This window comes from Peromyscus maniculatus, chromosome 19 (assembly GCF_049852395.1).
Source record: "Peromyscus maniculatus bairdii isolate BWxNUB_F1_BW_parent chromosome 19, HU_Pman_BW_mat_3.1, whole genome shotgun sequence".
NCBI lineage: Eukaryota > Metazoa > Chordata > Mammalia > Rodentia > Cricetidae > Peromyscus > Peromyscus maniculatus.
The window spans coordinates 29,509,787-29,536,662 of record NC_134870.1 but is presented as its reverse complement, the minus strand read 5'-3'; the positions used below and the strand labels follow the sequence as shown (position 1 = coordinate 29,536,662).

General features: G+C 45.9%; 2 protein-coding genes across 3 annotated transcripts; both read left to right on the top strand.

The window, feature by feature from the left end:
- The first annotated feature begins 10,002 nt into the window (after positions 1-10,002).
- On the top strand, positions 10,003-16,185 carry LOC143269568 (protein diaphanous homolog 1-like). Its single transcript, XM_076555069.1, has 6 exons — positions 10,003-10,110; positions 13,679-13,773; positions 14,051-14,152; positions 14,389-14,628; positions 14,739-14,868; positions 15,743-16,185. Exons 2-6 carry the CDS (start codon positions 13,702-13,704, stop codon positions 15,880-15,882), a joined length of 684 nt encoding a protein of 227 aa, XP_076411184.1. The 5' UTR covers positions 10,003-10,110; positions 13,679-13,701; the 3' UTR covers positions 15,883-16,185.
- Positions 16,186-16,402: 217 nt separating this feature from the next.
- Positions 16,403-26,773, top strand: LOC143269567 (protein diaphanous homolog 1-like). Of its 2 annotated transcripts, none has more exons than XM_076555068.1 (4): positions 16,403-16,596; positions 16,724-16,859; positions 18,753-18,839; positions 22,630-24,841. In XM_076555068.1, exons 1-4 carry the CDS (start codon positions 16,474-16,476, stop codon positions 22,728-22,730), a joined length of 447 nt encoding a protein of 148 aa, XP_076411183.1. In that variant the 5' UTR covers positions 16,403-16,473; the 3' UTR covers positions 22,731-24,841. The 2 variants fall into 2 exon arrangements, with proteins under 2 accessions (XP_076411183.1, XP_076411181.1); XM_076555066.1 differs by lacking the exon at positions 22,630-24,841 and adding an exon at positions 24,872-26,773 and having other exon boundaries at positions 16,405-16,596.
- Positions 26,774-26,876: the final 103 nt, after the last annotated feature.

The following is a 26,876-nucleotide window of genomic DNA, read 5'->3' as shown; positions in this document are numbered from 1 at the left end:
GGTGCATACAAATCCAAATTCTTATATTTTAATGAACTATACCATTTTATGGTTAAGAGTTCATATCTCTTGTACTCTGATTTTTCAGTCTTTGTTTAATGTTAATGCAACTTCCTTTTAGTTAGAATTTGTGTAGTATAACTTTATACTTTTTCATCCTTTTGAATTTAGACTTTATCTGTATTTAACCTAGGGAATTTTCTAAATCAAATCCCCCCCCCCCCCCCGTGCGCGCGTGTGCGTGTGTGTGTGTGTGTGTGTGTGTGTGTGTGTGCGCGTGCGCATGTGCGCGTGCGTGTGCGTGTGTGTGTGTGTGTGTGTGTGTGTGTGTGCGTGTGTGTGCGCACGTGTGTGTGTGTGTGTGTGTGTGTGTGTGTGTGTGTGTGTGTGTGTGTGTGCATGTACGCACAGCTCAGAAAACAGCCTTGGGTGTTGACCTCCACCTTCTACCTTGTTTGAGCCAGGGTCTCTTGTTGTTCCATACTGTTTATGTCAGTCTAGCTGGCTTGTAAACTTTTGAGGGTTCTCCCATCCCCATCTCTTACCTTGCTGTGAGAACTGGGGTTATAGACTCTTGATACCATGTCTGGCTTTACATGGGTTCTAGGGATCCCAGCTTGGGTCCTCACAATACATGATAAGTGTTTTACCCACTGAACCATCTCATTGGCCTTAAATAGATTTTTTTCCCCTTATAAACAAGTCCAACCGACAGTTCTGATCTTTATAAGTGTTTATTATATGCCAGGCATTTGGCACTAAAGCCTCAACAGAGTAGGAAGCAAAATCTTGTCTCACAGTCTTATGGGAGGAGCATGGATTATTCTAGGGCTGGGAGGGTTTTGCTCCACTGGACCATATCTGATGCTGGCCTTCTGGTGGTTTGACAGAGATCCCCTGCAGCTGAAGGCACCACATAGCAAAAGACGTGGAATATAGATACAATTGATTTAATTACAAAATGTTACCTGTTTCTCTCTAACATACTTATTTGAAACACCTGGGCTTAAATCTACCATTCGGTTTTTGTTTTTTTTTTTTTTTTCCCGATGTGTTCTATTGTCCATACCATATGTTGATTTCATCCCATTTAAATTATTTTCTGTTGTCTGATTTGATATCCTGCCTGGCTCCAGAGTCATTTAATTTTTGTTCAGTGTCCAAATAGTTGGGAACTTTCTAGTTACCTTTTACCTGAATTCTGTAATCAGGTAACATACTTGCAGTGATGGCTATGATTGTTATCCTTTGAAATTTGCTCAGGCTTGATATTCACCCAGCATGTTGTAAGTTTTGTGCTATATGCTATATACACACAAAAAAGGTATTTTGTCATTTTTGATGTATTATATCAATTTGTTTAGTTTTGGGGAGGATTTTATTTGTGTACCAGCTGGTTTTATGTCAACTTGACACAATCTAGAGTCATCAGAGAGGATGGAGCCTCACTTGAAAAAAATGTCTCCAAAAGATCTGGCTGTAATGCATTTTCTTCATTAGTGATTGATGTGGGAGGGCCTAGCCCATTGTGGGTAGTACCATTTTGGGCTTCTATAAGAAAGCAGGCTGAGCAAGCCAGTAAGCAGCACCCCTCCATGGCCTCTGCATCAGCTCCTGCCCTCACTGCTTTTGATGATGAACTGTTATTTGGAACACAGTTTCATATAACCCTTTCCTCCCCAAGTTGCTTTTGGTCATGGTGTATCATCACAACAGTAGTAACCCTAACTAAGACAGCTTGTTTGATTTATATACAGCCCAGGCTGGCCTTGGTCTCACAGCCCTTTTTTGCCTTAGCCTTTAGAATGCTTCAATTACAAGTATGTGCCAGCATTTCCAAATGGTTGCTTGTTTTGGTAGTTAACTATAATAAGGATGTTAATTCTTTCATCTGGTTGTTCCTATTGGAACATGGTCCAAGAATGGAGATGTGAGAAGAATTCTAAGTGCTTGTGAGAAAACTCCAAGAAAACAAGTTAAAAGTATTGTTCTTGGAATATGTTTTCTCACCCTTCTTAAGTGTAGTAGATAAGAGTGAGGGGTTTTTTTTGTTGTTGTTCTTTTTTGGTTTTTCGAGAGAGGGTCTCTCTGTGTAGCTTTGTGCCTTTCCTAGATCTCACTCTGTAGACCAGGCTGGCCTCGAACTCACAGAGATCCGCCTGGCTCTGCCTCCCGAGTGCTGGGATTAAAGGCATGCGCCACCACCGCCCGGCGTGAGTTATTATTGCTTGCTGCTGACATCATATACCTCTATGGAAAAACATGTTTTTGCCATGTGTGATTGTGTACAGCTTGTATTCATGAGAACTTTACTTACGTGATTCTTCTTAACCCTTAGAGTATTAATTGCCCGATGCTCTGAATAAAGTTGGCTATTGCATGAGAGTCAGATTCATTTTTAGGCTTCATTTTCCCAAGTCCCATCTCCTCTTAAAGTCAACAGTAAGCATTGAAACTAAGTTGTTTAATGCATTCAATTTAGAATTATTCTGTCTTCCTTGTGGATTTGCCCTGTATCATTATAACATGAGTTTGTTCAGAGTTATAGAAGACATTTCTGTCTGATACTAGTCTAGCAGCAGCTTTCTTTTTCGCCAATATTTTCTTATAATGGGCATGTCTGCTGCCCCTGTTTCACCCTTGCTATATGTTTCTGTCTTTAACCATCCCTTATAAGAAGTGTATACTTATAGTGTCTGGTCCGTTTTCATCTTTTCATAGGAATGCACTTAATTCTTTGGAGCTGGTCTGTTCTGCATCTCTGCTTATTTCTGTTTGGTTTTCCTGTTTCATGTCCTTATTTTCATTCTTGTCTTCTTATGGATTACTTTAGAATTTATTTTGTATTTCTCTTACCTTTTTTCTATCCTTCTAGTGGGTAGCCTAGACAACATGTACATTTGCCTTACTATACTCTAATAAAAATGATAATTTTCACCATTTTTTTGAGATGACATTTATCCTAGTTTGCTTTCTATTGGGGTGATAAGTACCACGACCAAAAGTAACTTGGGGAGGAAAGGGTTCATTTCATCCTATAGCTTACAGTCCATCAGGAAGGAGAGTGAAGGCAGGAACTGAAGCAAAGACCATGGAGTGCTGCTTACTGGCTTCTGTCCATGGCTTGCTCAGTTTGCTGCATCATCCAGGTCCTCCTGCCCAGTGGTGTCCCTGTCCATTGTGGGCTGATCTCTCCCACATCAGTCATTAATCATCAGTAAATGCTCCCACAGACTTACTGCATGCACTCTTATGGAGGTAATCTCTCAATTAAGGTTCCCTCTTTTCAGATAACTCCGGATTTGTGTCACGTTGACAGAAACTAACTCACACAGTTGACTCCTTCTCAATTTGATGTACAAACATGTCACTATTCAACCATAACCTTTCTTGTTTATTCCCAAGATGGCACATTAATATCAATATAGTATGCAGTCCAGCTTTTAAAAATCCCACAGTCTTGTAAAAACTCAAGCTATTTAAAAATCCAAGTTATCTTTAGAAATCCAAGGTCTCTTAACTATCGGTTCCTGTGAAATCAGTTTATATACTGATTTCAAAAGGGATGAACCGGGGTATAGTTACAGTCAAAGCAAAACAAATTCAGCAGTGTAAATAGCTCAGTGTCTGACATCTGAGACTCACTCACGAATTTCTGAGCTCCAAGGGGCTTGAGTAACCTCATGTCTCCAGCTCTGCTATGCACAGCGCGGAGCTTGTTTCATAGGCTCAGGCTGGCTCCATGCCACCCTTGCTGCTGTCCTTGGTGCTCAACCCACAGTCCTGGCATCTCAAATTCTGAGTCTCACTGCAGCTGAGGCCGCACTTGACCAATGCCTCTCCTGGCCTCTCACAGTGCTAAGCCTCAGCTGCTCTCCATGACCCCTCATGCTTTCCAAACCATTATCATTTAGGAGACTCTAGACATTGCCAAGTGCAGCTGCTAGTTTGAGATGCAGCCTTTGTCACTCTGGATCACAGCTTCTGTGTGCTGACCCTGAGGGAATATTTCCTGGATTTCACCTCAGTGATTCTGGTCTCCTTTTAATCACAGATGATTTTTCAGCCCCAGCTAACCAGTAGCAATTGTCCCAGTAAAGCAAAGGTTTTATTGTAGTGCTGCTGGTTTCCTGTTAATCACACCTGATTCTTCAGCTCCAGCTAACCAGAAACCACAGATTCTTAATATAAAATAGTCCAGGAATGACCACAATAGTCTTGAGGGACTTTCAGTCTTCCCTCAAAACTTCACAAGTCAGGTCTCCATAATCTGCATTTCTCTCGGCGCTCAGTGGATTTTCCAGCCCTTAGCTCCAAACCCTTCCACAACCCTCCTAAAACCACATGGCCAGCCCCATCACAGTAACCCCACTTTTCTGGCACCAGTTTCTCCTCTAGTTGCTTTCTTTTCTTTTTGGTTTTTATAGCCTTGGCTGTCCTGGAGCTCACTTTGTAGACCAGGCTGGCCTTGAACTCACAGAGATCTGCCTGCCTCCGCCTCCCAAGTGCTGGGATTAAAAGTGTGTGCCATCACCACCCAGCTTCCTCTAGTTGCTTTCTGTTGCCAAAATAAAACACTGACCAAAACCAATTTGAGTAGGAGAGGGTTATTTCATTTTACAGCTTAGGTCCATCATGAGAGGGAGTTGGGGCGGGAACTCAGGCAGGGACTGAAGCAGAAACATGGAGGAGTGCAGCTTTCTGACTCTCTCCCTCGTGCGTTCAGCCCGCTTTCCTCTGCTGCCCGGGGGTGGTCCCACCCACAGTGGTCTGGGCCTTCCCACATGAGTAATTAAGGAAATGCCCGCACAGACTTAGCTGCAGGCAGTCTGATGAGGTAGATGATCCTTCAGTTAAGGTTCCCTTCTTTCAGGTGACTAACCAGCACACCACCAGAACTTGGTTTTGACTACTTACCTCATGCATTCCTTCTGAGTTTTTCTTTTTTTTTTTTCTTTTTCACCACCCCAATGTTTTTGAATATATTACCTATAGTTATTTTGGTTTGTTTTTAAGTATTTATTTATTTAAAGAAAGAATCTCAATTTTGTGGCTGTGACTGGCCTTGAGCGCTCATAGTGGTAGTTCTGTCTCAACCTGTCTAGTGGTAGATTATAGATGTGTCTTACTTTAGTTTCTCTTGCTGTCATAAATAGTGTGACCACAAAGCACTTTGGGGAGGAAAGGCTTTGTTATCTATCTATCCTACAGTCCTTCATGAAGGGAATTCAGGGTAGGAACCTGGAGGCATGAACTGAGGCAGAGACCACGGAGGAACGCTGCTTACTGGCTCGTTCCTTATAGCTTGCCTTCCATGGCTTGTTCAGCCTGCTTTCTTATACAACTCAGGACCACCTACCCAGAGGTGGTACCGCCCACAGTGAGCCAGACACAACGACCATTATTGAAGAAAATGCTCTGCAGACTTGCCTGCAGGTGATCTGATGAAGGCATTTCTCAATTGACATCACATGTGTCTAAGTTTGTGTCAGGTTGATAAAAACCAACCAGCACAAGGTACGAGCCTCCACCACGAATGACTAAGTATGACTATAAATCCTTGTGTACTTGCTCCATTATCTGGGTAATATTGTGTCTGTTAATCAGTTTTTTTTCCCCTTCGAATTTGGATAATTTTTTTTTTTTGGCATACCTTGTAAATCTGATTTAAGGCTACATATTGTACATAAAAAATTGTAGCAACTGCAGACGATGTTAACACTGTCTGGAAAAGGTTTTGCAGAATTCTCTGGAAGGATGAGGGTGACCACCTTGAGGCAGGTAGGGTTGAGCTGTGCCAGGGTGTGTCTGGTGTTTGGGAACTGCCTGGTGTGCCCTGGCTTACCATTTCTAGGTTCACATTCACACTCCAGATGAATCCTTTTGAATTCCCAGCTTACTGAGGAGAGCCGTACGCGCTCCTTCCTTTGGGCAGAAGTAGATCCCTCCTTCCCCACAGCCCTCCGATTTGTGTTGAAGCCGTCCTCCAGTGTTTGGTCCCTTTGCTTCGCTGACCAGTTCACCACTTCTTAGCAGCTGTTCCGTGTCGTCAGAGTGCTTTTCTGAACACTAAACCAGCATTTTTAGATCACTCCCTTTTAAGGTGTCATTTCTTTCTATATTTATTTGATTATTTTCATTATACTGGAATATTTTTAATGTCATGCCAGACTGTCTTTGGTGTAAGACATGGACTGTGTGTGGTGGAGGAGTGCACATGGACCACGGCACGCATGTGGAGACCAGAGGGCAGCTTGTGAGGACTCGTTCTCTCCTTCCGCTATGTGGGTTCTCTCCAGGGGGCAGGGCCGTTACCCATGGAGCCGTCTCACCAGCCCCACCCCGTCTCTCTACCACCTTAATTTCTTATTATGACTGAAAAGGGTTGTTTTGGTTTTTTGAGATTATAATATAATTACATCATTTCCCCTTCCTTCTCTTCCCTTTAAACTCTCCCATGTGCTCCGCTTGATTTCTCAAATACACAGCCTCTCTTTTCTTCAGTTGTTGAAGCGGAAGCCAGTTGTTCCAGCACGTGGGTCAGATCAAGAATCAGCGGTTGTAGCCAGTTACTAAAGTTTTTTTAGATCACAGCCATCTATTCAAATAGTTATGGATCGCTACTTTCATATTTTAACCAGAACTGAGTAGATGTGCTAACTAACCTAAGTTACTTGTCATCTGCCTTAGTTAGGACTTCTACTATGTGATGAAACACTCTGACCAAAAGCAACCTGGGGAGGGAATGACTCATTTTCCCTTCCAGGGCAGGAACATGGAGGCGGGAACTGAACAGAAGCCTTGAAGGAACACTGTTGCTCCTTATGGCTTGCTTAGCCTGCTTTCTTACAGCACTCAGGACCGTCAGCACAAGGGTGGTACTGCACACAGTGAGCTGGGCTCTCCCGCACAGCCGTCAGTCAAGGAAAAGCACCACGAGCTTGACGAATCTGCTGGAGGCATTTTCTCAACTGAGATTTCCCCTTCCCTAGCGACTCTAGCTTCCAGCTTGTGTCAAGGAGACAACACTAGCCAGCACACCATCTATATAGTACTTTAATCAGAAGTTAACCACTCCCTGAATTAGACCATGCTTTGTTCATTGATGTGAGTTGGTTTTAGTACTCTAAATATATCGCACCTATTCATGACATTTCTTTATTTCTGTAGTCACTTGACATGTTTCCAGAGTATCACTCTATTTTAGCTTTTTTTTTTTTTTTTGGTTTTTCGAGACAGGGTTTCCCTGTGTAGCTTTGCACCTTTTCTGGAACTCACTTGGTAGCCCAGGATGGCCTCGAACTCACCGAGATCTGCCTGGCTCTGCCTCCCGAGTGCTGGGATTAGAGGCGTGCACCGCCGCCGCCGCCACCACCACCAGCAGCACCACCCGGCTATTTTAGCTTTATACTGCTATATTTTATTGACTTTTTAAGCACTTACATGGTACATATGTCAAATTACAGAGATCTCTAGGCATAAAAAATTGGAAACATAAAATGTAAACCTTCTGGGCATGATAGCACACACCTTTAATCCCAGCATTTGGGAGATAGAGGCAAGTGGGTCTCTGACTTTGAGGCCAGCCTGGTCTACAGAGTTGAGTTTCAGGACAACCAGGGTTGTCTCAAAACAAAAAACAAAAAACAAAACAAAACCGAGGGGAAACGGAGAATCCCTCACAAACAGTGCCCAGCAGCCTGGATTTTTGTTGACTTCAGATGTAGTCAAGTTGACAACCAAGAGTAGCTAACACAGGCTCATCCCCTCCCTTCTAATGGTCTTTACTCAAATGCCATCTTTTCAGTCAGCCATTCCCCAGCCATTCACCTAAGGTTTGATCAGTCTCCCTGCCCAATCTCTGTTCTCTTCCCTGCTCGGTTTTCTTTTCACAGCACTTACCGTCATCTGACATAATACTTCATCTGTTGGAAGGCGGGGTCTGTTTCACTTTATTAGAATGAAGCACATTCTTGTCTTCATTTTGTCAATTTGTCTTTTTCATTTGTGATTTTCCATTGCCCAGCACAACCCTCCACAAGTTAAGGTCTTAGTAATTATTGCTGAATTAATGACATTTTGTATATGTAACAGTTTGATTTCTTAAATTGGAACTCCTAGGTCAAAGGGATAAATGGCATTTCCCCTGCGGTACTAGGCCTTGTGCTCTACCGCTGGCCTCTGTGCCCAGCCCAAGGATGATTTTTTAATAGTTGTGTGCCTTTTGTCATAGAACTTGGTTATTGCTCTGGTTTTATTATTTTTACCAAATATTTTGTACGTGGTCTAATGTTATAAAAATGGCGTATGTTATAGCCAGGCTTTAGTGTACATGTCTGTAATCATACTACTTGGAAGGCAGAGGTAGGAGAATTGTTGAAAGTTTGAGGCCAGTCAGATCTATAGAGTAAGAGTTCTGGGTCAGCCAAAGCTATTTAGTAAAATCTTATCTCAAAAACAATCAAAAAGGGGTGTTATGTTCGAAAGTATTCTCCCACTCTTGTGCTCAAGAATCCCATTCTTATACTCAGAAACAATTGATTTTGTTAGTTTCTGAACTTTCAGAGCTATTGCTATATGGCTAAGAAGCTGACACTACATTATACAGTTATACCTACCCAGTACAGTCTCTATTTCCTCCAGCATACGACAGTGTTTTACAGTTATATCTGCCAGTATAGTCCCTATTTCCTCCAGTATACGACAGTATTTTACAGTTATATCTGCCAGTACAGTCCCTATTTCTTTCAGTATACGACAATATTTTACAGTTTTGTCTACCCAGTGTGGTCCCTTTTTCCTTTTCTGAGCACTGCTCAGCCCTCCTCAAGAGCTATTGCTGTTCATTTGTAGTGAATTTTGCTATAGTTAACTCTTGAAGAAATGGTAATGAAATATTTTGCCTGTATCCTTAAAGCTCAAAATGGAGATGAGAATTTGAAATGAGATGAGAAAATCTCCGAACTTGAAAGAACACAGGCTTTAAAAAAAATCAGGGTGATACATATATGTCATGAAACATTGAAAAATATTGAATAAGGTACAGATCACAAATAGAGTGAAAATTAGTCTATCAAAGCAGAGAGTGGGTATATTTATTGGGGAAGACTTGTGGGAAGGGGTGGGTATGTTGCTTTGAATAGTGAAGAGGAGTGTGGAGGAATGGAATTTATTATACTTCTTTTTGTTCAAACTCAACAGTAATTAAGAGATCATCAGCAATTGGAGAAACTAAAACCATTTTTACAGCAAAAGTCGTGTTCAATCCAGATTTTGAGAGATAGTTAAACTTTTTATTAGGCATAAAAGGGTAACTGTAGGAGACCCTTAGTATAGGGGTTAGTAAGCTATATCACAGAATGTTTTTGAATGAATGATGTTTTCTTAGAGCACAGACGTTCATGCTGCAATTGTGGATCTGAAAAATTGAGATGGGGGTGGGATGCAGCTAAGAGCTCTGGCTGCTCTCTCAGAGGACCTGGGTTCGATTCCCAGCACTGACATGGCAGCTCACAGCTGTCTGTAACTCCAGTTTCAGAAGATCTGACACCCTTTTCTGGCCTCCAAGGTCAGTGCACACACCACACACACACACACACACACACACACACACACACACACACACACACACACACAGTGCACAGACAGACGTGTAGGTAAAACACCGGTACACATAAAATAAAAATAACTTTATAAGTTGAGAGACAGACCGTATGGCTTCTGACACCTAAAATATTTACTCTTGGTTCTTTGCAGACAGTTAGCTGTGCTCTGTAGGTAGATTCTATTTAAGGAGGAAAGCATTGTGATAACTATTGAAGAGAAGAAATGCAAAGGAGATATTCTTATGGGGGCATTTAGCTATAGAAGAGTGGCTAATGAGATTAGCCTTGAAGGAGTATAATGGAGAGACAGAGAGGAAGTAAAGGCTGTTCTGCCAGGACAGTTCTAATGCAGTAATGCACAAAGGTGGTTTATTCTTAATGGTGTTTTTCTGATTTCCCTCACTAGCCAAGAAGGATCAAGAAGGTGGAGAAGAAAAGAAATCTGTGCAAAAGAAAAAAGTAAAAGAGCTAAAAGTGTTGGACTCAAAGACAGCCCAGAATCTCTGTGAGTAATTCTTGTGATCGCAGCTTCTAATATTGTGAAGGTATTCCTGTAAGAACGTACTTTGTCTGAGTCTAAGGTCCCTCTGTGTGAAATGCCTCTTGTTGAATTCCTGCTCTGTGCCAGGCAGTGCACAGTGAGGCTTCAGTATCTCATCAGATGCTTCAGTAGCACAGCAGGGTTCACAGGTATCCAGCTTTATGTCAAGGAAGCAGCTGAAGGTTTTAGGAATGTGGCTAGTTATAGGGCTAAGGAGTTTCCTTTTTTATTTTATTTTCCTGAGGGTTGGGAAGGGTTGAGGTGTGGTCTTGCCATGTAGCTTGGCTGTCCTTATTGATAGTCCTCCTGCTTCAGCCTCTGAGTGCTGGGGTTTTAGTGGACACTGCCATGTCTGGCAAACTTCTTTCCAAGTCCTGCTTTTCCTTATGTCAACAGGATGTCTCCCGCAGGGTTTCGGCCTCAGTGAGTTTCCTTCTGCCTCTGATAAGGAACGCTGCTGCTGTTGTGGCTTCAGTTAAACTCAAATTATTTACATTTAGAAGAAGGGAGGTAAATCTTGTGCTTGTCAGAGTAGGATGGTGACCCCAGAGAGTAAAGCATATGGTACTGGGTTTCTTCTGTTCTGACTTGCCACCGGGACTGAGAACTCCAGTAGTGAAAAACTTTCAGGTTGGAGAGCATGTCACACAAGTTGATACAGTTAATGCCTGATTTGTGGTTAAGATCAATGTTATCCTTCTTGTTGTTCATTTCAGCTATCAATCTGTACCTCCTTTATGCTGAGTAATACAGATACTAATTCTTTTGGTCACAATTATTTGAGAGTCTGACATGTGACAGGTTCTATTAGGTACATGTTAGTCATGTGTTGTATAAATGAAAGAGTATATATTCCATAAACTTGTTCATAATCTTATAGTTACTGTCTTTATTTTTCCACATGAGAAAACTTAAGATTCAAATGTTATGACTTGTCCAAAAGTCACCCAAACTAGTATACATATTTATAGGTATATTCAGAGTGATATAGTGAGACAGTAAGTCTGTGTGTGTGTATGTATACATACATACATATACATACATACATACATACATACATACATACATACATACATTTCCCCCCTTTGCTCCAGGAGGCAGAGGCAGCGGATCTCTGTGAGTTTGAGGCCAGCCTGGTACAGCGCTAGTTCCAAGACAGCCAGGGCTACAGAAATGCTATCTCAAAAAACAAACAAACAAACAAACAAACAAAAATGTCACACTAAAAATTAAGTAATGCTCCATAAATGTGCATGTTCTTCTTGCACAAGACCATGCTGACCCTTCCAGTTGTAGTATATGCTTCAGAAGCAGGCATAGTTTTTATATTATGTTTGACCATGTAACCTTAGTTTAATATGTATAGGTATTGCTAAATGAAAGTCTGTGGTGATGTCTTGTGGCCGGGGGGTGGGGGGGGTGGGGAGGATGGGGGGGTTGGTTTGGTTTTTTCAAGTCAGGGTTTCTCTGTGTAACAGTCCTGGCTCTCCAGGAACTCTGTAGACCAGGCTGGCCTTGAACGAGATCCGCCTGCCTCTGCCTCCAGAGTGCTGGGATTAAAGGCGTGCACTGCCACTGTCTGGCTAGTGATGTCTTTTTATGGAGACTAAAGTAATGTTAATTTCTGTTCCTAAGAGTGTGTCTAGGAACATAATGTGTGAGTGAATTGTTATTTTAGAAAATGATAGAAAAAGACTAATGTAATACATTATTATTCTCAGTGGAATGATACTAAAATGGGAAACAGCTTAGAAAGGAATCGGGGCCATTCTTTCTCCTCATGACCCCTTCCACTCATGTGAGTTCTTTCTCACTTTTCCTTAATAAATCTGTGCTCACTCTGCCAAATAAAAGGGAAAAAAGCCAGAGTTGAGGGTTGGGGTTGTCATTAGCATAGCGCATCCCAGACCCTGTTTCAGTTCCTCAGAACTAGGGAGGAGGGCATAGGATTAGACTGTTCCAGAGTAGAATAGTCTAGGAGGCAGAAGTGCCTGTTTAGTCCTAAAAATGCAAAGCCAAGTCAAACAGTCTCTGTCCTCTTGACCCACGTGTCTGTGGAGACAGAAACAAAAGTGGCTGGAGGTGACTGCCGCCCTGAGGGTGTGCTAGAATACCTAGGCAAGCACTAGCACGACGGCTTCCATGCCACATGGGGAGTGCTGAAGGAAGGCCAGGAGTGTCTCAAGAAATGACCTGTGCAGGAGTTAAGTGACGGGAGGACTAGCTCCCTTCAGGAGGGGTGAGCCCATGTGCCTGAGAAGACTCGGACAGTCAGAACTGCAGATCATCACAGCTGTGGGAGTTACTGCGGAGATTTTCATCAGGAAAGTGACTGTTAGAGCCTTATATAGTCTTTGGAAAGGCTGCTTTGGCAATGATTTTCAGGCTCAGTTTCTGAGTAGGAAGGAAGATGAGCTGTTTTAAACTAATGAAATGATCAGGACCTAAGGCCAAGGTAATGAGGACGAAAAGGCAAGGCACAGGAGAGGAAGACAGAGTTTCCTGGGATGTGGTGGTTGAGGAGATGAAGGACAGTGATACTTGAGTGAAGGTGGAGACCAGTATGCTAAATGAGGCAAGTTCACCAAGCACAGAGTGGCTAGTGGATTTGAGTCAGGTGACACTTCTCTAGAGTGCCCCCCGCTGACTGCTGTCTTTTCGCTGGCTTTGGGAGGGTAAAGTTCTAATAGTGAAAACGATAGATGGCTATGTTTTCAGAAGGCTATAAAGGACAAAAACAGATGTTGATAATAGAAGAGAACATTGAGTCAAACAAGATTTTTTAAGATAGACTTGACTGCATATGCTGAAGGGAAAGGATGTTAGGGTCACCTTAAGAGCCGGCTATGGTAACACACACCTTTAATCCCAGCACTAGGACAGCCAGGGCTACCTAGGGTCAGGTAGAGAAGCTGGGGTGTGTAGTCAAGGGAAAGAGCTGCTTTTATAGACTTGGTTTTCTGTGTGTACGTGTTTTACCTAGAGCATGTATGGATGTGTACCTAGAGCCTGAGGAGGCCTGAGGAGAAGGCTGGATCTGTAGGAGCTGGTTACAGATGGTGTGAGCTGCCATGTAGAGCTGGGAACCAACCCAAGTCCTCTGCATGAGCAGCCAGTGCCTTAGCCCCTGAGCCATCTCTCCAGCCCCGAGTGAGGACTCTTGTCAAAACTGAGGGGTCAGATGAGAATGTGGGGGAGCTGGAAGTACAGGTGTGCTTCTTCGGAGTGGGGCTTGGCTGTTTTAAGAACGAACAGGTCAAGGCAATGGCAGCTTTGTAGGAGAGGGGATCTAAACAAGGAGGTGGGTGGCTCTGAGATCCTGTGATCACAGGCTCGGTGTCTGTCGATGTGCTGAGCAGTGGAGTTGCTGTGTGGCGTGATGTGGCTTGTGTGTGGGAATGGGTGACAGTAGGAGCTGGAACACTGGACTCGGGCTCGGATTTCAGCTGCCTAGGTTGAGTGGGCTTCCAGGGCGGTCTGGAATGGGGAAGAAGAAAAGAAGAACCTGTCTTTCTCTCTCATTCTCTGGCAGCAATCTTTTTGGGTTCCTTCCGCATGCCCTATCAAGAGATCAAGAACGTTATCCTGGAGGTGAATGAGGCTGTTCTCACTGAATCTATGATCCAGGTAAGTAACAGGGAAGTCCGGCCAGAGCTGGCTCCTCCGCACAGCTGTCCACCAGCCTCGCCTCCTCGCTCGGTGAGCAGGAGCTCCTTCAAGCAGTTTTGACTCAAAATGCTGGCTGAAGCTGTGTCCCTGGTGGGCAGGTTAACTCAGCAGACTCAGGAATCTTCCCATTTCACAGGCTGTCCTGCCCCGTGCTTCCTTCATTTTCACTGGGCAGAGTGTGGAACTTAGAGTCAGGCTTTCAGCTTACCCCACATGCATTTACCCTCTTTTCCAGAACCTCATTAAACAGATGCCAGAACCAGAGCAGTTAAAAATGCTTTCTGAACTGAAGGATGAGTATGATGATCTGGCTGAATCAGAGCAGTTTGGCGTGGTGGTGAGTGAGGCCAATAGCAGTCTTTTCCAACTCCTTTATTCCCTTCCCTCTGAGACCAGCCTGGGCTCCTTGCCTCTGATCTATTTTGAATCTTTTAGTCAATCAATTTCTCTGTGTCTCTCCCCAACTCCACCTCCTTGCCCTGGAGCCCCAACCTCCCAGAGGAGGCTCAGCTTGTATTTTTTGATGTCTCTCTCCATTAGCTCCATAATGGAACTTCTTGCCTTCCTCATTAGATGGGCACAGTGCCCCGTCTTCGGCCTCGCCTCAATGCCATTCTCTTCAAGCTGCAATTCAGTGAGCAAGTTGAGAATATCAAGCCCGAGATCGTGTCTGTCACTGCTGCATGTGAGGAGCTGCGAAAGAGCAAGAGCTTCTCCAGCCTCCTGGAGATCACACTGCTCGTTGGAAACTATATGAACGCTGGCTCCCGGAATGCTGGTGCTTTTGGCTTCAATATCAGCTTCCTCTGTAAGGTGAGCCATGGGATTGGACAGGATGGCCGAGGGAAGGCTGCTGGAGCCCAGTATTGGCCTAAGGGGGTTTGGGGCAAGTCAAGACTCACAATTTCTCCTCTCACCCCAAGCTCCGAGACACCAAGTCCACAGATCAGAAGATGACTTTGTTGCATTTCCTGGCTGAGTTATGTGAGAATGACTACCCCGATGTCCTCAAGTTTCCTGATGAGCTTGCCCACGTAGAGAAAGCCAGCCGAGGTAAGGCAGCGCAGGGCAGAGCTAGACGGTGCTTGCTGCCAAGCCTGCCAGCCTGAATTCAGTCCCTGGGACCGGCACAGTGGAAGGAGAAAACCAACTCTCACAAGTGGTCACCTGACCTAAACCACCCTCCCCACCCCCCACAAACCCATGGCACTCAAACACACACACAAATCAACAAATGTAATTTGAAAATTGTTCTTAAAAAGGTGGTCCTGAGTCCTAAAAGTCTCCACATGGGGAAAGAAATAGGACACTGTATAGACTTGAAATCATTTTCAGTTCAGTGGTTTTAAGTGAGAATAAAGGAGTTTAGGTATTTAGGTGTCTAAGGTTCAGGGAGGAGTGTGAGGCTGAAGACAGCCTGTGTACAAGTGGAAGTGCCTCTTCCTTTCCTTGGAATACCACACGCACACGTACGCACGCACGTGCACACGCATGCTGGAAGGCAGGTGCTGTCAGGCTAGGTCCACAGCTTTTGTCATTCTGAAATACAGACTGACAGGCAATCAGCCTCATTGTCTGCTTGAAATGAGACAGATGGCCACCCTGCTTCTGGGTTCCTACCTATGTCTCCCTCTGAAACCCTGTTATCTGAAACAAACGAGACCAAGGTCTCAGGGGATCCCATGGGTGCTTTTGAAATGATGGGAAGTCTGCTTCTGCTGGTATTGTGTAGTGTGAAGGTAGCAAGTTCAGTTATCAAATAATCATGCTTTCACTGCAAAGATCCAAACCAGCGTGTGAGCCAGAGGGCATGTGCAGGCTAGAGGAGCGAGCATAGAGGAGACAGGGAAGGACCTAAGCGGGGTGCCTGCAAGGGAGGCTGAGAGAGCTGGGGATGCCAGTGAGTTCTTCTCTTTCTCTCCTCTAGTTTCTGCTGAGAACTTGCAGAAGAACTTAGATCAGATGAAGAAACAGATTGCTGATGTGGAACGTGATGTTCAGAATTTCCCAGCTGCCACAGACGAAAAGGACAAGTTTGTTGAGAAAATGACTATATCCTTTCTTTAGAGGACTTGATCCCAAGGAAAGGAAAGTCTTCTCTGGGGAGTAGGATAGATAGATGATGGCAATACTCAGTTTTCACCTTTGAATTTTTTCTTTCCAGTAAATACACAATTTTTAAACTTACTGTAGAAGGGAAAGCAAACCTTGCAGGTAAATTACAAATCCCTGAGACCCTACTCTGTGCCCCGTTCCCGTTACGAACATACCACCTTCACTAAAAGCCCGAGTCTCTACTCTGTGCCCCGTTGCTGACACCCTTTCACAGAGGTAGCTGCCACCACGTTCTGATTGACACTCATTGTTTATTTGACACAGAAACTGCATCATGTAGCTTTATCTGCATGTCTCAGCCTCGTGTCTATAGTAGTCTGTGCAGTTTCTATTGTATAGGTAAGCCATAGCTTATGGTTTGTTACACTGAATATTTAGAGTGCTGTTCTCTGTCATGAGTAGTACTATATGGCGTTCGCTGCACAACCCATTCTACATCTTTGACTGGTCCTCTGGCCTGGGTCTGCTTCTTGGTCTTGGTCCTTTACTCCCTGGCTGCACAGCTTTGTGAAGGATGCACAGGAACAGTATAACAAGCTAAGGATGATGCACTCCAACATGGAGACGCTATATAAGGAGCTGGGTGACTACTTCGTCTTTGACCCGAAGAAGTTGTCTGTGGAAGAATTCTTTATGGACCTGCACAACTTTAGAAATATGTTTTTGGTGAGCAAGGGTGAACTGCTAACTTTTCATGGGGTTCCTAATGGCTATTGGTGGGTTTACACGTGCCCACATATCCTCCATCTGGCGTTGTGTGTCCATGTCTCCTCCCCTCCGCTCCATGCTTCAGCAAGCAGTCAAGGAGAATCAGAAGCGCCGGGAAACAGAAGAAAAGATGCGGAGAGCAAAACTAGCCAAGGAGAAGGCCGAGAAGGAGCGGCTGGAGAAGCAGCAGAAGCGGGAGCAGCTCATAGACATGAACGCAGGTGCGACTCGGGAGGGCATTGGAAGGCGACTGTCTAGAACCTAGAGCTAGCCAGGGTGGAGCGCCCCGTCTAAACGTAGGCCATGGCAAATGGTTTCTGTCAGCCTTCTGCATCCCAGCTCCTGGTGCTGGATTTTAACATGGTTAATTTTTCCTCTCCTTTCCTGGCTCTTGTAATAAGTCTCACCGCCCTTGTGATTTGGGAATTGCTGTCACACCTACTCTTTCCTTCTGCCTGCCTGTCCTAAATGTTCCCTGACCTATTCTCATTCCTGATGCTCAATATTTTGGGTTCCCAAAACGTTTCCCTGACTCCTCCCATCTTGTAGTTACTCTCCTTTCTTCTTATTCCACCAGTACAGTGTTCCTATTACCACTTAGCATGTTGTATGCACATCTGAGATCATAAATGGATTGAACTTCTGGAAGGGGCTGAAAAGCTGGCCTCTCTCTCTCTCCAGCAGAAACATGTCTTTGTTTGAGCATATGGTCTCAATTACTGGCCCTCTGTTTCCTGTCTCTGCTTCTTTCCTGCGGAGGATCCCTGCCCCCCACCACTCCTGAGGGCAGCGGAAATACAGTCAATGCCGCATATGCAGCACATGACCCTGTGCTGATCTGAAGGGCTGTGAGCCTCTGAAGTGAGGGGTTCTTGGGGCTGACAAGTCTTAAAAATTTGCTGAGCACTAACAGTAGAGACTAACAAGGTTTGAGCCCAGAGACCTTCGGAGTAGTTCCTTGACCTTACCTCACTTGCGTTTGGGCCAACAACTTTGTTCTCTTAACACTTAAAAGTTCATGCCAAGTATCCCTCATTTCCCTCCAGGGCTTTCCCCCCTCTACATTGCATAGGATGTAATGGGAGCAAGGTGGAGTCCCAAAGAGCATTTGGGATAAGAGCTATAGCCCAGCCAGCAGGTGGCGCAGTGGACCTTACCCTATTCCGAGTGCCTGGGTCAAGCAAGTGAAATTGAATGTAGGTCAGCTGCACTGGTGATGTTCAGACAGCAGGTGGCGCCGGCAGTAATGGGCCCTAGTCTTCAGCTAGTAGCCAACCAGCTCCTTGGGATTTCAGTGTCAGATTTCACTATCCTGAGCTGTTACCATGGAAACTGAGCCTGGCTAGAACTGGGATTCTACATTAACTCTTTGCATTCCAGCCAAGCTGCTTTCAGCTTTTACATGCAGAGCTGTCTTCAGCAAGATGCAACCACTGTAAGCAGTAGTTACGTGAAATTGAGTCTTGACCAGTGGGCTCTCTTCCTTTAACCCTCCTCTGAAGCCTGAGCCCTCAGTGGTTCATACAAACGGGAGTGAAACACTGGGGCTGATAATAGTTACAATAGGTGCTTTGCAAACCCCCCACCACTACCACCACCACCACCACCACACACACACACACACACACACACACACACACACACACACACACACACACAATTCTTCCTACGTAGCCCAGGCTAGCCTTGAACTCCACATCTTCCTGCTTCCACCTCCCGAGTGCTGGGCTTACAGGCACAGTCATCTTGCCTGGCACAGCTGCCTTTTTGTTCATAACTGTGTCTCTGCTTACTCAGATCTTGGAGTTAGACAGTCCTAGGAGTCTGTGTGCTGGTCCTGATTAATGTGGGTAGGATGACATTGCAATAAGTACCTCAGGGTTCGAACTAATAGGCAGTGAGTGTTCAGGCATTTTAAAAAAAAAAAACAAACACAAGTAAAGTAAACAAGAGTCTGTGAGACTTGAGAGGTTGAAGCTTTCTTATCTGTTTTGAGCTGTCGGCCAGTGTGAGGGAGGGAGAGCCATGCTCCAGCTATGCAGTTCATGTGCAGCTTGATATTTGCTATGCTGGTCTGGCTGAAGAATTTACACCTTTGTCTTTGTTCATGACAGAGGGAGATGAGACAGGTGTGATGGACAGTCTTCTAGAAGCTCTGCAGTCAGGGGCAGCATTCCGACGAAAGAGAGGGCCCCGTCAAGGTAAGTAAACAAATGGAACCCAGTTGGGTGTTGGAGGGGGTGTGGGGTCTCTGGTCCTGGTCATGCTAGTGGAGGCCTAAAGAGCAAGTCATGTTCTGGGCTTTAGAAACATCCCATTTCTGTGCACTGAGAATGGATTAGCTGGGCCTCCTCCTCGCACATTAGGAAGTCCTCACTAGGACCCTTTAGAGGCCTAGATGTGATGGCTCCTTTCTGTCAGAGGGTAAGAGCTACAGCAGAAGCATCTCTGCGGAGTTGAAGCCTGTCCCCATTTGCTGGCAGCTCTGTAGACACATCTGATAGGAGCTTCTCTTAGAAGATGGCTGCGCTGATGTCTCTGGGACCTCTAGTGGCTGGCACACCTGGAAGGAGGGCCCAGCGGGCTCAGATTACACCACCCATGTAAGCTGTGCTGGAGAGTGCAGGGTCTCCAGGGAGGAGAAGCAGGTGTGAAGGGCGTAGAACTCTGGTTAGGACATCCAGTCTTAGAGCCAACAGTACTCTTTGGTGTTGAGCTTTTGTAGAGGTTCTCTCAGCACTGTTTCCTGCCCATCAAAAGTACCATGCATCTCACTGTGCTGTCTTCCATGACCCTCTTAACTAAGCCCAGCCTGCTTCAGACTTTGGTGGGGAATTCCCTCTTAAGCCTTTTCCTGGGAATTGTACTAGAGACCCAGATGCTTCCTGTACAAGCAGCCAGGCGTCAGTGACTTCCCTCTGCTGGGGATGCCCCATTATCTACTGCTTTCCTAGTGAAAAACCAGGACTTGGTTGTAAAGAAAAAAAAAAGGATTTTGTCAGAACTACCTTTGCAATAGAGAAACTGAGTTAGTCAGGGTACTATCTCCCAGTTAGAAAGACAATTCTAGGGGACTTATAGGAAATACTGAAATTAAAAGAAGTTGAAAACAAGGACTGCATAGTTTAAGTCAGCTTGTAATCTTGTCTTTTTGATCTGGTTTACTGGGTTCACCAAACATCTGGGAGACTCTCTAAAATACATCTAGTTACTCTGCGCGCGTTTTAGACTTGGGTACTTTCACATCATCTAAAGGGTGTGGCCTCACATCCAACATCACAGAAAATGGCATCAAAGTGGCTGCCAAGGAGTTAGGATCTTTTCTTCAAAGAAAAGGTTGGAGTTTTGAAGGCCCCATTCTCCAAGTACAGAGGCTCCAGGGGTCTCAAGCTCCCTCCAGGGCTGCTGGACCCCGCTGCTCTGTCCTTTGTCTGGCTACCTCTTGACTCTCCTCATGACCAGTGGTTCTCACCTTTCCTAACGTTGCAGCCCTTTAACATGGTTCCTCATGTTATGGTGACCACAACCCTAAAGTTACTTTGTTGCTACTGCATAACTGCAATTTTGCTACTATTATGAATCATAATGTAAATATCTGACATGCGGGATAACTGATATACGACACACACACACCCAAAATGGGTTAAGACCCAGAGATTGAGAACCACTGCTCATGACCAAGTGCTGAGAGCCAAAGAACCAGAAAACTGTCAGGCTTATCTGCCTCAGTCTTTCCCATTCCCAGAGGCAGCTGTCTGTATTCAAAGACACTAGCTTTTTCCCTAGAGCCTCCAGGAATGTTAAAGTCTTCCAGTCTCTAGAGACATGAAGGAGTGACCGGGATACAAAGACCCATTGAAGAGTTGGAAGAGGAGAGTTACTATCAGGGCTGGTTCATTAAAGGAACATGTAAATTGCTGTGGTCTGCAGTGTGGGAGAACAATGGCTTGAGTGTCAAGGGGAAGAATCCTTGTGATTGTATTACAGCTGCTATTTCCAGCTGTGATTGAGTCAGCTTGTGGTTTTAATGACTCAACTTTATCTCCAAGCCTGAATTGTACGTAGGCCACTTACATACTAGAATGAAAGTCAAGAAAGAAATCTCTCTGGAGTCTTCCTCTGCTGTCTCCCAGATTAGCATAAACTCCATTTATGCTAATCAAGGTCTGTGTTAGAGCCTTGAGAAGACTAAAGACCCTTCTATTGATTAGTATCTACCCTGCCTATCCTAGGTGGATCTCTGAGTTCAAGCCAGCCTGGTCTACAGAGCCAGTTCCAGGACAGCCAGGGTTACACAGAAAAAAAATTAGAAAAATTATGATCCCAAACCTAATAATAAAGCTAGAACTGTATCCCGCTTTTGTGAGTCCAAGTCCAGGGTACTTCCCACTAAGCCTGTATTATTGGACAGGAAATGACAGTGCCCTCTATTTGGGCCAGAAAACTCTGTCATGGGATTATTACAAAGAGAGTTGTGGGGATGGTAGAATTGTACCCGGGGAGGTTTTCTGATGACCCCTTGTCTGGAATGAGTGTTCCTTATCACTGCTCTCCCCAGTTTTGTGAAACTAGGACAAGAGGTATAATTAGTGAAGTCTCAGACAGTGATGAGTTATTAGGATGATAATGATTGTCCCATCTGTCCTAGTTCCCTCTTCCCTGAGGAAGCCGGTTAACAAGAGCACTTCCTCTTTAGCAGTAGTTCAGAGCTCCTGTCTCAGGATTTTTTTTCCTGAACCATTGAACTTTTCCTAATTGAGCTGTGCTCTTAGTATTACTTCGCAGGTTTTCCTTAGATGCTTATCTTGTTTATTCCTACCTTCTAGGATTCTGGCTTTGACCATTTTCTCAGATCCACCTCTACAGCCAATTCTGTGGGCCCATTCTCCTAGTTAGTAATTGTTCCAGATCCTGTACAAACACTGACCTGTTTCTGTGGCTACTATAAGGACTCGGTAGTCTAACAGAGGGAGGATGTCAATTTTCCTGATTGTTTAGTCTGCTCAGCAGAATGGTGATCAGAAACTGGGATGCTGGGGTTCTTTTCATCAGTTGGAACAAGAGTTTTCTTTTTTGGGGGGTGGAGGGAGTTTTGACACAGGGCTTCTCTTGTGTAGCTTTGGAGCCTGTCCTGGAACTCACTCTGTAGACCAGGCTGGCCTTGAACTCACAGAGATCTACCTGGCTCTGCTTCCCGAGTACTGGGATTAGAGGCGTGCACCACTACTGCCCGGCCCAAGCTTTCTCGTTCTTAACCGTGGATCACTTCGTGTCCATCCCTAATGTACTTACTTTCAAGGCTTAAAGAGGAAATTGTGCGGTTTTCTCTGTCTGCCATGTTCCTCGGGTCCTTAGGACACATGTAATGAATCAAATCTAGTGAGTATAGAAATATCCTGAAACACTGTTGGATTGGGTACAACAGGGAGTCTTAGAGGAAGCAGTCAAAGAAAGCAAAGCTTAGGCGTGCTGCCCTGGAACTCGACACCTGTGCTGCTCCATTGCGGGTATTCACTGTCTCGAGTCCGTTGTGTGAGTTCACTCACTGGAGTTAGATGGATGTGCACACGTGTGTACATGCTCCTGTGTAGTTGCAGTGAAGAAAGACTGAACCACCGTTTTCCTGGTGTGACAGTGGGGTCCTGGAGAAGGGGGTGCTTCAGAAGAGTGGAAAGGCGCACCTCTGAGGAGAGACTGAGGGGAAGTCGGGAAAGCACACACCCCCTCACATGTCAGTCACAAAGGCAGTGGTTTGTCTCCACAAGTTCAAGTTAATTCACCTGGTGAAGCCCCTGAGGGTGCAGGTCTCGGTCTCTCTCTCTCTCTCTCTCTCTCTCTCTCTCTCTCTCTCTCTCTCTCTCTCTCTCTCTCTCGCGCGCGCGCGCGCGCGCGCGCGCACGCACACACACACACACACACCCCTGTGATCTGCACCTGGCTACCCCCACCTGCTGTCAGCAGGATTTTGACTGTTCTTTCTCCTCTTGGTAGACAACTCTTTGTGCCCTTGGGAGGAAGAGGAGGAGCAGGAGGAGGAAACCTCTAAGTTGGTAATCTGTGGACGGATTGTGTGCTCCCTGCCCGACCTATAGGCAGCCTCTGCGTGTGTAAAAACAGTAGCTTTGGGTCATGGCTCTGCCCTGAGACTGCCAGTCCTGGGCAAGGCTTGGGCTCTCTTTCCTTCCCAGTTTGGCTTCCGCCTACCTAAAGCTTTTTGCTGACACAGAGCCGACACCTTGTTGTGGCCCCTCTGGACTGGCCCGCCCTGCAGTCTTCCGTAGGTGGTGCTGTGCCTGTCCCTGGTCCTTCTCCACTACTGCTTTCCCGAGGTCCCAGGGTAGATGGTCTCACCGTGGAGCTCTGGCTTTTCTGGAACTCTCTATGTAGTCTGGGTTGGCCCAGAACTCACAGAGATCTGCCTGCTTCAGACCCCCAGACTCCCAAGTGTTGAGACTAAAGATGTGGGCTACCCCCCCCCTTTTTTTTCCTTATGTCACCATTCTTAGGTATACAGTTTAGGGACTGTCACAAGACTGCAACGGTCACCATTGTTGTATTTTAAAATATTTCTTTAGTATCTCCAAAAGAAACCCCATATCCATTAGCAATTACTTTTTAACTTAGGCATAAAAGTTGTACGTATTTTTATGGAGTCTCTGATGATGTTTCAGTGCTTGTACAAACTGGTGCTCACATCACAGTAAACCTCTCTCTCTCTGGGGAGTAGCAGTAACTTGGGTTCTCCCCTCCCAAGTTACCAGCCCCTGGTATTGACTTGGTGGTGGTGGTGGTTGTTCCAGGTACGGACATAGACTTTTTATTTTATGTTTTTAATGTGTGTGCATGTGCGTTCCTACATGCACACACGTGCCGTGGCTTGGTACCACGCTTGGAGTCAAGTACCTTTACTCAGTTGAGCTGTATCACCAGCCCCTGACTCGCGCTTTAATTAAAAACTTGGGCAGGAGCAGGAGGTATTTGTTCCCCGTCTCTAGTTGGTTATTTAGAAATTTTGAGACAGGGTCTCATAGCTGAGGCTAGCCTCTGAGTATGCCGGCCTTCAACAAAGAATTCTCTTGCCTCAGCCTCCTGAGTACTGGGGTTACAGGGGTGAGCCACCATGCCATCTTTTCTTGTTAGTCTGTCTCCGTGGACTTTTCCTAAACTGTGCATTGATTTAGAGCATATATAGCCTTTTATGTCTGGCTTTGAAACCCCCACGTTGCTCAGTATATATGCAGTAGTCTCTACATGCTGCTTAAAAGGGCATGGAACTAGGTGGTTATCATGTGATAGGCACAGTCCCAAGAAGCTGTCTTCCTGTTGAGGATACTGGGGTTCCAAGTATGAATTTATAAATGAGCAGGAGAGACTTGGGCTGAGGTTTCTTTCTAGGATTTCCCTCTTGATCATCCTTGGCCTTCCCGGGCATACATTTTATCATGTCACTCCTCAGGGTGTACATGCACACGTATGTGGTACACCCTGAAGAGGTGAGAAGGAGCCAGGCATGTGGTCTTGGGTTGTTGGAAAAAGGCATGGGAGTGTGGTGTGCATGTGATGACAGCTAGTGGCTGTACTCCTGCAAGAAGCCCTCCCAGGCCAACTAAAGACTCCTTTTGCTAGAACAAGCCCTCCAAAGCAGCCTTATAGTCTCACCCGCAAGCTTTCTGTGGAATGCCTAGACAAATAGTAATACTGTGTGCTAAGCTTTAACATACTTAACAAACCTAATGAGAAAAGTGAACTGAGTACTGTGTTTCTCTTGATACGTGACATAGCCAACACTTAAACCCAGTTCTTTTTTTTTAAGATTTATTTACTTTATGTGTATGAATGTTTTGCGTACATTTATGTGTATGCATCCCATGCATGCCTGGTGCTCATGGAGGCCAGAAAAGGGCATTGGGTTCCCCGGAACTGAAGTTACAGTTGATAGTGAGTTGCCGTACAGGTGCTGGGAACCAAACCCAGGTCCTCTGCAAGAGCAGCCACTGTTCTTAACTGCTGGGCCATCTCCCCAGTCTCTCCAGTCCTATTCTGTCCAGCTGTGTCCAGACGTTCACACTTGCACCCAGAGGTTCAGAGGTCTTTACAGAAGGGTCTGTAAAGACCTCTGAACCAGACAAGGCAGCCACAACTGCATGGCTTCTGGCTGAATACCTGCTGTAAAGTTGTAAAGAGATTAGAAACCAGGCCTTCTGTGGACAGGATCTCATGTCTTCTCTTGCAGTCAACAGGAAAGCTGGGTGTGCAGTCACATCTCTGCTAGCCTCGGAGCTGACCAAGGATGATGCCATGGCTGCCAGTCCTGCCAAGGTGCCCAAGAAAAGTGAAGGAGTCCCCACAATCCTTGAGGAAGCCAAGGAGCTGGTTGGCCGTGCAAGCTAAGCTGGGCTCTGTGGCCATTGCTGCTCCTGAGTGAAGCCTCGACTGTCCACCTGCAGCATGTGCCTAAATGGTCCAGGGGGTATCCCTCTGCAGTGGCCACTCCACCACCTGACCCTGTCTGTCTGTCTGGCCTGCTGCTCTCTGAACATCACATACAGCTTCAGCTCCTGGAGGCCAGAAGGAAAGGGCAGTGGAGGGTGGCCTCAGCCCGGCCCAGCCATCCCTGGCTGTGGTATTACCAAAGCAGGGTCCGTGTTTGCTGCCTTAACCCTGTCTCCTCCATGTTATCCAGAGGCCCTGGTCTCAGACAGAACCCAGCCTGCTTTCTCAGCCCCACTTTCCAGTGGGCCTTCCCCTAGGTCAGTCACTCGTGCTGGATTTGTGCTTTTCTTTCGTGGTGTCTCTGGCCCTGAGAATAGCATGGGACTTGTGACCCTCTGGGCTACACCCCTTCTCTGCTGTCACCTCTGCTTTTCCTCCTGGCAGTTATTTATTACTAGTGCCGTGGCACTGGGAGCCGCTTCTGCAAAAGCAGGCAGCAGCTCCCACCCTTCCCCCCGCTTTCCTGGGAAGGGTCTCCCAGGCCAAGGGTCTCAACCACTCTCCTCTTCCCAAACTGTGGCCCAGGTCTGAGCCATAGGCAGGTAGCTAGGGCGTAGCGACAGTGTGGGGCCCGCCCCCTGCCCACTGCCATGCTTATGCCCTGGCCTCCCTGGACCCTCTGCACCAGCTCCCCGCATCTCCACCCTGCAACTGAGCCCCCCTCCCCCATGCCTTCCCCAGAGCTTTGGTGCATCTCATTCGGAGTGTGGGCTGTAGTGTGACCATCCCAGCACCTCACCCCCTCCATCCAAGGAAATGGGAGGTGGAGCCTCCTGGCTGAGAAATTGTTTTGCAAATGGATCTATTTTTATATGAAAAAAATTTTTTAAGAAAAAATTACTTTGGTCCCCTTCCCCCTCCAAAATAAAAGAGGCTTTGATGGTAGGTTCAAGCATTCCTGAACATGGCCTAGGTGTTGGCCCCATTGCTCAAGACTAAACCCTGAGGCCAAGGCAGACCCTTCCCTAGCATCAGTTCTGGGGCAAGAGAATTTCTCTGGTTGGGCTGGGCCACACCATAGGGTAGCAAGAGCTCCAATCCTGTTTTCTCATGAATGTATTATCAAGCCAAATGTGCAGATGCTAAGTGGATGTTGAGAAGTGGGCACAGGGTTGCCCACCCCCCATCCACCACCACTGTGTAAGCAATGAGTCAGACTGGGTGGCCCAGACCTCAGTAAGCTCGGAGTCAGCTCTGGCTTAGGGTCACTTTCTTGTCCTCCTTAGCCCCTTTGAGCTCCCCTCCAAGGCTCCAGAGAAGGAATGATCCTGTCCAGGCTTGACCCAGAATTAGAGTCGCCAGAGCATGGGGCTTAGGGAATGCCGAGGCTGGTACCGGGGCCCTTGTGGCAGGGAGGATGGTCTGGGTGGCCAGAGCTGTGTCTGAAGGAGCAGGGCAGCTCCGGCTACTCTCTGAGAAGACTGGTACAGGGCCTGCTCCTTACCTGAGCCGCCTCCTTGCTAGCTGACATCTGGGGCTTTGACCTTTTCTTTTTTAATCACTTTTGCTAAAATGCATTTAATTAAAAATTTTTTAAGTAGAGGGGACAAAATGCAAACCCTTTGCCTCCTGGGCTTCTGGGATGCCCTCACCTCCAGTTTGATGGGTTTGTTTCCAACTGTCAATAAAGCATTGAAACAGACTCTTCCCCTGGCCTCCTCTGTCAACTCTGGACTGGTTCTTCTCACTGTAGTGGTCCAGGCTGCTGGTGAGTGGCCGCCCACTGTTGGTCACCTGACAGACAG

Excerpts from the sequence above, each read along its gene's own strand:
- LOC143269568 (XM_076555069.1), top strand. The coding sequence starts at position 13,702 with ATGCCCTATCAAGAGATCAAGAACGTTATCCTGGAGGTGAATGAGGCT. Across the intron at positions 14,153-14,388 it reads CAGAGCAGTTTGGCGTGGTG|ATGGGCACAGTGCCCCGTCT; the intron begins GTGAGTGAGGCC and ends CTTCCTCATTAG. Across the intron at positions 14,629-14,738 it reads ATATCAGCTTCCTCTGTAAG|CTCCGAGACACCAAGTCCAC; the intron begins GTGAGCCATGGG and ends TCTCACCCCAAG.
- LOC143269567 (XM_076555066.1), top strand. The coding sequence starts at position 16,474 with ATGATGCACTCCAACATGGAGACGCTATATAAGGAGCTGGGTGACTAC. Across the intron at positions 16,597-16,723 it reads ACTTTAGAAATATGTTTTTG|CAAGCAGTCAAGGAGAATCA; the intron begins GTGAGCAAGGGT and ends TCCATGCTTCAG. Across the intron at positions 16,860-18,752 it reads GCTCATAGACATGAACGCAG|AGGGAGATGAGACAGGTGTG; the intron begins GTGCGACTCGGG and ends TGTTCATGACAG.